Source organism: Phyllostomus discolor, chromosome 4, assembly GCF_004126475.2.
Source record: "Phyllostomus discolor isolate MPI-MPIP mPhyDis1 chromosome 4, mPhyDis1.pri.v3, whole genome shotgun sequence".
In the NCBI taxonomy this organism is placed as follows: domain Eukaryota; kingdom Metazoa; phylum Chordata; class Mammalia; order Chiroptera; family Phyllostomidae; genus Phyllostomus; species Phyllostomus discolor.
The window spans coordinates 204,828,280-204,837,954 of record NC_040906.2 but is presented as its reverse complement, the minus strand read 5'-3'; the positions used below and the strand labels follow the sequence as shown (position 1 = coordinate 204,837,954).

The window sequence follows — 9,675 nt, the reverse complement described above, 5'->3', positions numbered from 1 at the left end:
GCGTGGGAGGACCTCCAGCTGTGACCGGAGGTCGTGGTAGGAGCCCCGGACGACCTCTCCAGCCGCGCCCGCGCGGTGGAGGGGCAGGCGGCGCGCCATCTCGGCGGCCCGCCCTGTCCCGCCTGCAGATGGGCCTGCAGGTGACCCCCTCAGCCAGCATCCAACAGCAGCTGCCCAAGGACCCCCAGTGAGATGAGCGCTCAGCAAGCATCTCACTCAACTCTGACAACTGAGAAAGGACGTTCTGTCTTTGTCCTAAGTCACAGAAAGAGGTGACGCTTGGAATATTTTTTCTGTCAACGTTGTGCCCTACCGTGGTATGACCTCCTTTATTTCATGGTTGCTTTTTTTGAATATCAAAAAATGGATAATTTTGCAAAAATCCTTGAGGACTTCACGAGTTTTGCCAGGAGCCCTCCTGAAACCGTCGCTGCAGAAACCCTTCTCTTTGGAAGTTCTCATCTGCCACCATCCTCGTCTGTTTTCCCGACTCAGCGGCCGCGGGCCCGCTCTGCCCCCAGCCCCGGCGGTGGTTTGGAGCGGTTACTTCAGTGGGTCTCTGGCACCTTCGACCAGCGTCGCAGAATCCTAGACACTCCACAGGCGAGGGAGGCTGGGTGAGCCAGTTTCCCAAGCGATACATTTGGTAATTCGTGCTCTCATGTTTTGAGGGCTTTTATTTCCTGTTTGGGGATCAAGGGCTGGGTGCTTTTAGGGCTCCCTCCTCCTCTTTCTGCCCGCACCCCCACCCCCTGACTCCGCAGCCTCGGCTCTGGGTGTCTGGTCTCCTGATGCCTCTCTCCACTAGAAAAGCGCGCAAGTGTGATCTGTGACTTGGTGTGTTGTCCTTTCTGGGGCGATTGTAATTGTCAGAGTTGAGTAAAAAAATCCAACTTGAACCTGAAAGAATTATTCCACTCATGGGAAACTGTAGAAACCCCGTAAAGCATCTGCCACGAGCTCCTCACACCACTCCGTGAAGGCAGCGGCCGGCCCGAGCCCCTCCGCGGTGGCACAGGCTTGGGGACACGGGACGAGGCACGGCCAGGGCTCTCCAGGTGTGACGTCAGCGTGGGCAGTGCCGTCCACAGAGAAACGACTGGCGCAGGTGACTGGGGCCCGTAGTCCACGTCGATGCCGCAGCTCACCAGCCCTCCCCATCCCGCTGCTGAGAACCTGTCCTCCGCTGGCCTGGACGGAAACCGATGGTGCCCAGCAAGACGGGAGAAGCCCTGGGGAAGTGTCCTTGCGCGGGCACCAGGGTCGGGAGCTGGGGGGCAGATGTGGGGGTTCTCTCCTCGGCTGGGGTAACGGGGAGACGCCCGGGCACAGGGGCGCAGCGGGGTAGCAGGTGTGGGAGGACGTTGGCCGGATGTGCGGGGCTTCTTCCGGGGCTGCCGCCCTCGTGAGAAGGGGAGAGAGCCATCAGCGGAGAGCGAGGGCAGAAAGAGATGTTGAAAGACCAGAGAGAGTATGAAATGCTCGCTCCCAGAAGGTGCTCCTGAGTGGCTGGTATGTGAGCTGAATGTAGCTGGATAAACGGAATTTGCCAGGTTCATAAGAGGGAAGGGCAACCTGTGCCAAGGGAATCACAGAGTTTTGGGGACAGTGACTGTAGTGTCATCCACTGAGAAAGGAACCTAAGGGGAACAGTGGGGTCCCGGACAGGCTGCATCTGACGTGTCTGCAGGGCGTCCAGTCACATGTCCTCCAGGCGGGTGGGTGCCAACACCCAGGACAACCAGGGCACAGCACAGCCAAGGGCTGTGGTCGGTCAGTGCAGTTTGGAGGCCACTAACATGTAAGCGGCTCTGGGTCAGGACACACAGGGAGAGCGGGTGGAGAGAGCGAGCAGAGGCACAGCCACGGGGCCACAGGAATGTGGCCGTGGCGGCACAGCAGGGAAGAGCCACAAGAGGTGAGACGTCTCTGAGCAGGCAGGACAGGATGACGCATGAGAGCTGGAGGGGGAGGGGCTGACTGGAATTCAAGCGCATCTTTTTTATTGATTGATTTCAGCGAGAGCGGAATGGGGGCAGAGAAAGAGAAAGAGAAAAGAAACGTTGATTTGTTGTTGCACTCATTTATTCATGCATTCATGGCTGACTCTTGCATGGGCCCTGACTGAGGACTGAACCCACAACCTTGGTGTGTTGGGAAGACGCTCCAACCAACGGAGCTACCCAGCCAGGGCTCAAGGGCAGCAGAGTGTGGTCAGCTATGTCAAACGCCACAGACGACAGAGGTAGAGAAGGGCCCATCAGCTATGGCCGTGTGGACGTCACCAGTATTCCTGGCTGAGCCAATTTCAATGTGGTGGCAAGGTGTCAATTCAGCTGGCTGGGTGTGGAGAAGGTGGGGACAGAGGGTGGTGGCAGAGGATCTTCAGAAGCGGATCCGGAGGCGAGGGGCAGACGGGATTGACGTGGCACAGGACGTAGGGAACGGCTTTCGTGTCTTTGTTGTTTGTGTTGAAATGGGCACAGCCTGGGCCTGTGTACACGTGGTGCCACTACAGCAAACAAGGGGCCGGGCCGAGGTCTCCAGGGGAAGGGGTCCCTGCCGGCCAGGCCCTAACCCTCTGCAGTGAGCAAACAAGCAGACCCACGCATGGCACGGGGCTGGCAAGGAGCAAGTGGGCCCCTGGGAAACTGGGGGTGGTGGCTGGGGGTCAGGGAAAGCCTCCCTGCTGAGGTGACATCCAACCAGAGGCCTGAGGGAAGAGGGGAGGTGAGCAGAGACCGGGGGTTGAGGGGTGGAGTTCGTTCCAGGGAGAAGGAACACCCACGTGGAGGCTCAGAAGTCAGAGCAGACTTGGCATTTTCAAAGAACTGCAACGAGAGGGGAGCAGCCAGGGGTGGGAGCCCCACCAGCCCTGCAGAGCGATTGGAGGGGCCGAGAGTTAGGGCTGGGTCTTGCAGCATTTTTTACATTAAAAAAAAAACCCCACAAGTTGGTTGCTATACAGGAGTGAGACTATTGTCTGGCGGTGGGGGGGCAGGGCGTGGCCAGAAGAAAGGGAAAATTTGGAAGAGGAGAAAAATCTTCCCACGGGAGGATTGGTGGGGGCAGAGGGGAGGGAGCAGTTTCTCCCAGATGGGCAGGGAGGGTCCAGGGTTGTTACCTAGTGGCCTTGGTGCTTTTCCTTCCAGTGACCTGGGAAGCAAGGTAGAGAGGAGACAGGGACAGTGAGGAGAAAACGTACCATGCAGAGAGCCTGAGGACAGAGAACGGCGTTTGGAAAGCTGCCCAGGGGGGTGGGGGGGACGGCTCCGGAGGCCGTGATGAGGGACAGGCCTGCCAGGGCCACATCCCAGCCTGACTGCTGTGCCAGGTCTGCTCAGAAGCCTGGTGCGGGCCAGCGGCCACCGAGGCAGACGGGCAGGGACGGGAGAGCCAGAGGGAAGAGAGTCAAGGAGCACAGTGAGAGCGACCGTACCAGGGACGCCCGAGCCTGGCTGCACAGGGACAGAGAGGACCGGGAAGAGACCAGACGCAGCGGACTCAGCGGGGAGAGGCAGGAGGTTCGGTGGTGCAGAGACCCAGGGGCAGTGGAGGAAGAAATCGGGATGAGCAGACGGCACAGGAGAGCGTGGCCAAGGTGGTGCACCTGCAGCATTCGGTTCCCAGAAGGCAGACCGGCTGCAGCTGAGGCAAGGCCCAGCGTGCACTGAGCAGGGACGAAGCGGTAGGCCCGCAGAGCTGACAGCGGAGGTGGCGGCCAGAGCGGGGCTCGTGCAGGCAGACACTGGAAACGGCTGCCCGGGCAAGCGTGGGCGATGACTACGGTGGGTGTGCACAGAGGCCTGGGAGCCATATTTCAACAGATGTGAAGAACGTGGGGTCGCCAGGCCAGAGAGGACAGCGGCAAAGAAGAGTGGGGGTGGGGAGGGGACCCTGCGGTGGGCCCCCAAAGCCTCTCCTGCGGCCAGGTCCAGAGAAGCGGCAGCAGCTGGACGTGCCTCCCCCGGGCTTGCTCGTCCTTTGCTTTCGCTCAGGCCGCCCTCCGCCTGGTCCCCCAGCCTGCTTCCGCTGTTCAGAATCCCGCCCTCAAGCAACCAGAAGGGCGCACTCCTTTTTCGCTCCAGAGATGATACTTCCGCCCTCTGACTGCCACTCAGCTGTGCTGAGACAGTCCCCTGAGGCCGAGTCTCAGGCAGCGGGGTGGAGAGGCCCGCAGCTCGTCTTCAACTCCCCACCCCCACACCCTGGCGACTCCCCCCGCCCCCCACCAGGTCCGGGCCTGGTTTGCATCCTGGAGCTTGGGGGAGAGAGGCAGCTCTCGAATCTTGTTCCCCTTCGTCAGGGACAGACACCATCCAAACAAGCTCCTCCCCAGGCCCAGGGGCTCTTGGAAATGGTGCCTCCAGCCTGCATTACTCAGGCCTGTTGTCATTCGTGCCCAGCGGTTGGGAACCGGCTATTCTATTCCGTACGTGTGTGTTTACGTACATCTTCCTGCTTCAGTTTCCGCCTTACGCTTCGCTGTAGGGGACGGATTTAGGGGAAGCAAGCGAGGGGGCATGTCCCTTACAAACATGGCCAAGCGCTGGATCCCGCCTCTTCGCCACTCGCAGCTCTGTGTACTCATTAACACATTCATGTCCCCACCTTGTCAGCAGAAAGGCAATGAACGGGGGCTTCCCATTGGGGCACCGTATTTCCCTCGGGTGAGAACTCGTCGTTTCATAAGAGTCTTTCGTTCCTCGTCGGCACGGGGACCCCCTGGAGACCAGCCAAGGGGGATCCCATTCCCACCGACCAGGAGGCCAGCGCAGCCCCGGGCAGATGACGGTGAACAGAGGGCAGCCCCTCTGATCCCCACTTTCCCTTGCTCCCCAGTGAAGACGCTCTGTTTTCAGCCGAAAGCAAGATCATCCTAAATGTCACCGCTCCGCACCCAGCTGGGCTCCCGGAACAAGCTGCCTCATTTCTGAATCCAATGCCGTCTCCACCACAAAGCTGCTGGCACCCAAGGGGGGCGGGAGGGGACTGGCTGGTCTCCACCAGCGGGGCAGCCTGCATGCTCAAGGAGGTGGGTTCTTTCTAAGGCAGAGGATGGAGAGAAACAGGCAGCGGGAGAGAGCCACTTCGCCGCACTTCCCTGGCCCGTCCGAGGCAGTGAACATACATACCAACAGGCACCAACACATGACTCCCCAGAGAGCCAGGGGAAGCAGTGCCATTGTCATGGGGCTCCGGGAGAGGCTGAAGGAAAGTAACCTAGTGGTGTAGTCTAGAGGCCCTGCGCGTGTCCCAGCAACACCTGGGACGTGGGGCCGAAGGCCCGGGCACAAGTCGGGGTAGGTGGGCGGCAGAGCGCTAAGATGCTGAGCAAGTCCTGCCAAGATCCCTTGAGATGTGGCCACACTGTCACCAGCCCCTGCCACCGAGCCTCCGTCCAGATGACACACAGAAACTCACGCTCAAGAGGAGAGGAGGCCCAGAGGCGCGGGGACAGGCACTTGGCTGCAGGTGACATCTCTGTGGCTGTAAAGAAAAACCCACCTCTTCATGGGGCGGGGGGCAGGGCTCGGACAGCACAGCCCCCCTCACGCACCTGGACTTCAGTTCCACTCGTGAACACTGATGTCAAGTAGAGCGCGTCAAAACAGACCTTCACGACCGCCAGCACTCCCACAGGGGCAAGGGCAGCCACGAGCAGTCCCTCACACACACTGGCGGCCAAGCGTGTGTTCACAACCCGAAATGACGGTCTAACACAAGGCTGCCGGGGTGCTGGCACACCTGCGGCTGTTTTTGGTAGCGGCGCTGCACCACGAAAGGCTTTCACGCTGCAAGCAGAGAGAGGACCTTCTTAAGTCTACGTTCGACAGCTGAAACCCTGTAAAGAATATGGGTACACGAAAGAGCCCTGGGTGCGCTCTACAGAAACAGAAGTACGTGTTTCTCCTTCCGCTTCGGGAGGAGGAGAGGCTGCCGTTCAGGGAACGTTGACAACAGGGCCAAGTGCTCCGCACTCCTCATCTTCCCTTTTCATCTCACCCGCGAGCCTGGGGAGCACGGACTCGCGCTGCGGAACGTTTTCCGAGGGAGGAAAGCAGGGCTCCGAGAGGTTGGAACCGCTCGCCCGAGGTCACACAGGCCACAAGTGACAGAGTCGACCTGACTCCAGAACCCACGTCCTTCCCGCCGCGTGGCTCTGCCTCCTCAAGTTCCAACAAGTATTTTTGTCACCTTCTCCTGTACACGTCTGCAGACCTTCCTGCTAGGGTCATTTTTAGAGTTTTGGAAAAATGCTGCCAGAAGCGCCGAGGAAGAAAGGAAGAGTTTTTCGATAGGTACAGAAATGATTGAGCATTGCGGTGGGGCATTTCCAGGAGGTACACTCTTGAGTGCCATCTCGCGGTCAGTCCGTGTGGTCGTGCATGTGGGGTGGGGTGTCCTTCTGCGTCCTAGGGAGGAGATACGTAAGCTGTGTTTGAAGCACAGATGACCAATAACCCGCCGTGTTCGTCCTCAGAGAACCGTCTCGATGGTGGCACTATGGCCGTTGCCTTCCTGGCGCCTCGGCTGCGTTTCCTCTTTGAAAGCCCTGGTCAGAACCACCTTCAAGGACTCCTTGAAGCGCTTCTTCGGGCTGCTGCCCACGAAGAAGTAGATGACAGGGTTGGCGCTGCTGTTGATGGTGGAGAAGAGCAGGGAAATGTGGTGGAGGTTCCCGAACGTCGGCCAGTACTCATAGTACAGCAGGTACAGGAGCCTCATGGGCATGGCGAAGATGAGGAAGATGACGATGGTGACCGCGATGACCAGGTACAGCTTCGAGGTATGGGGCGCCCAGCTGTTCTTTCGGATCTTGACCACCAGGACGGTGCTGGACACCACCATCAGCGGGGTGAAGACCAGGAAGCTCAGGACGGCTATGAAGATGATCACCGCCCTGCAGCCACGTGGAGAGTGACTCTGCCCCTCACTGTCAATGCACATGACGTATTCCATGGAGGTCACCAGGCAAGAGAGCGCCCACAGGAGGGCGCAGACGAACCCCGACTGGTGCTTGGGGCGCTGGCATCGGTACCAGATGGGGTACAGGACGGACAGGCACCTCTCCACACTGATGGCCGTCAGCAGATAGAGGCCCGTGTTGTAGCCAAACAGGAACGTCACCGACAAGGTGACCATTGTGTAGTAATAGCCGGGGGAGAGCTCAAAATCTAAAGCATAGTCGACCGTCAGGATGAAAATGCAGAAGAGCAGTGAGATGTCCGCGATGGACAAGTGGGTGATGTAGACGGTGAAGGGGTGCCTCCTCACCCGGAAGCAGAGGAACCAGAGGAGAACCCCGTTCTCCACGAAGCCCAGGGAGGCGATGCTCATAATGAACCAGTGCACCACGGAGATTGCCTGGTACAGCTCCCCGGCGGACGCGTTCCTGCCGGCCGAGGCGTTCTCGGGCCCCCCGGCAGCAGACGACGTCAGGTTCGATGCACCCATGAGGGGGCCTTGGGCTGGCACTCTCCAGGTAAATTTCTGCAAATAAGTAAACAGTCAATCAATCAATCAATCAATCAAGTTGATGAATTGGAGGGAAAGGGAGAATTTCAGCTATGGATCACAGCCTTCATAGTATAATCATACAAAAGTTATTTATGGTCACTGCCCTGGCTGGCGTAGCTCAGTGGATTGAGTGCGGGCTGCGAACCAAAGCATCGCAGGTTCGATTCCCAGTCAGGGTACATGCCTGGGTTGCAGGCCATGACCCCCAGCAACCGCACATTGATGTTTCTCTCTCTCTTGCTCTCTCTCCCTCCCTTCCCTCTCTAAAAATAAATAAATAAAATCTTTTTTTAAAAAAAGCTATTTATGATCATACAAAAGGTTATACCCATGTAACCTTCCTACAAAACAATGTTTTTGTAGGCTGTACAATCTGTCTCTGATGATGATAAGACTAGATAGGGCACCGAGAAAGAGAGCAGACTTAGTAGCTGTTTCTGATCCCATAGTAGCCCTTGATTCTGCATTCTTATCTGCCTGTGGCTCAGAGCCCAGGGGATCCGGCAAAGCCAGAGGGCCAGGATCCCTGGCGTCGGTCTCTGGTCCGGCCGAGCTGTCTGAATGGTGTTTGACAGGTCACCTCATTTCCCATACCTCAGTCTCCTGGCCTGAGGAACCCAGGTAATGGCATTAAAGTGTGACGACAAAATACATGTTTGGTCAAGGCTGCTGTTGTCATTTTTTAAGGCATCAAGTGCCATAAGCCATGGGGAAGGCCATTTTGGGAGAGGGAATAGCTCACAAGATTGGGTTCAACGGTGTACCAAATAACTTTAAAGTGTGAACAATCAGAGGCGTTTATTTCATGTGGTCTCAGGTCTGTGCGAAGCTGGGCACCTGCTCGGACTGGGTGAGCTGCACAAACCAACACCGACAGATGGCAAGCGTGACAAGGTGTGTTTACACCCCCACGAGCCCCGGGCCACACAGGCACACACTATTGACAGACAGTGAAGAACGCACCAACCCCGAACCCAGCAGAAATGCTGAATACTTTCAACTGCAAAGCAAAGACTCCGGGAAACGTTCCCTCGCGTTTTCCGAATGGCGCAATAAGGATTCGCACAGCCTCCTCTTCCTCTTACATGACAGGTGTCTGTATCATGGCCCCTGAAAGTGTGGGTTCGGGGTCTCTGGGTTAACTTGGAGCGGGAGTGGTGGCCAGGACAGCGGACGGGGTTTCGCACACGTCAGCCGCTCCCACCAGCAGAGAACAGAGAAGGGAAGCGGCCAGCAGAGAGTGTCTCCTTTGTTGCAACTCCAACTTGACCTTGGCCTTTTTTTTTTAGGCTCTTTTGTGGGTGTGCTAAAATATTGTCCTTTGCTTTTTGAACTCTGCCCTCGCAGACCAGGGCCCCTACATGCGCCGATAATTAACCTCAAGGAAGTGGATCAAAACGATACTTTGAATTGGCGAATGTCTGTCTTTCACGCAGAGCGGGACGCAGACAGCCTATTTTGCGAGCCGGAATGTCTCTGACGACAGGAGGCCTGTCTGGGACGGCCCGGCAGCTCCCAGCACTGGCAGGGCTCCGAGTCTCAGTCCCAGCACGGCTGCGCCACAGACCTGGCCCAGCAGGAGGGCTGGTCAAAGGGACAGCTCCCTCCCCAGGGGTGTGACCCAGAAGCCCAGAGAGGTCCCTGCCTCCTCTGTCCTGACACCCCTCCCTGCCCATGCACACTTCCCTCAGCTGTTCTCAGGAGATGCTGGAATTATTCTCCCCGGGGCAGATTCCTCTCCCATTTCCCAGTTAGACAGAAGATAGAGCCCAGGACCCCCAGAGGCCCACCCAAGGACCAGAACCCACACTGCTAGGACGCGGCTGACTGGAGGCCTGCAGTGGCTTGGTTCGAAGTTTGCAGGTGACACAGCCCTGTCCCCCAGATTCATGCATTGAACACTAATTCAGAGCCAGCCCCCTGCCTGGCACTGCTCTGGGCCCTGGGGTATGCCGGCGAAGGGCCTCGGGCCTCGGGCCTCGGCCTGGCTGCAGGGAGTGAACTCGGGCAGGCAGCAGCAGGAGGGCAGCGCCTGGTCAGGACCCTGTGGCCGAGCCCGGTCTCCTGGCTGCGCTCCTCCAGCCTCAGGGCTGAAATGCCACCTGGAGGAGCTCAGTAAAAATGCACATTCCAGGGCCCGCCTGTTTCAGAAGG

General features: G+C 58.2%; 1 protein-coding gene across 1 annotated transcript; it reads right to left on the bottom strand.

The window, feature by feature from the left end:
* Positions 1–6,409: 6,409 nt before the first annotated feature.
* Positions 6,410–7,458, bottom strand: MAS1 (MAS1 proto-oncogene, G protein-coupled receptor). Its single transcript, XM_028508368.2, has one exon. The coding sequence runs from the start codon at positions 7,456–7,458 to the stop codon at positions 6,481–6,483; it is 978 nt and encodes a 325-aa protein (XP_028364169.1). The 3' UTR covers positions 6,410–6,480.
* Between the last annotated feature and the right edge of the window lie 2,217 nt (positions 7,459–9,675).

What these genes read in the sequence shown, in the direction of transcription:
- MAS1 (XM_028508368.2), bottom strand. Translation starts at nt 7,458, where the DNA reads ATGGGTGCATCGAACCTGACGTCGTCTGCTGCCGGGGGGCCCGAGAAC.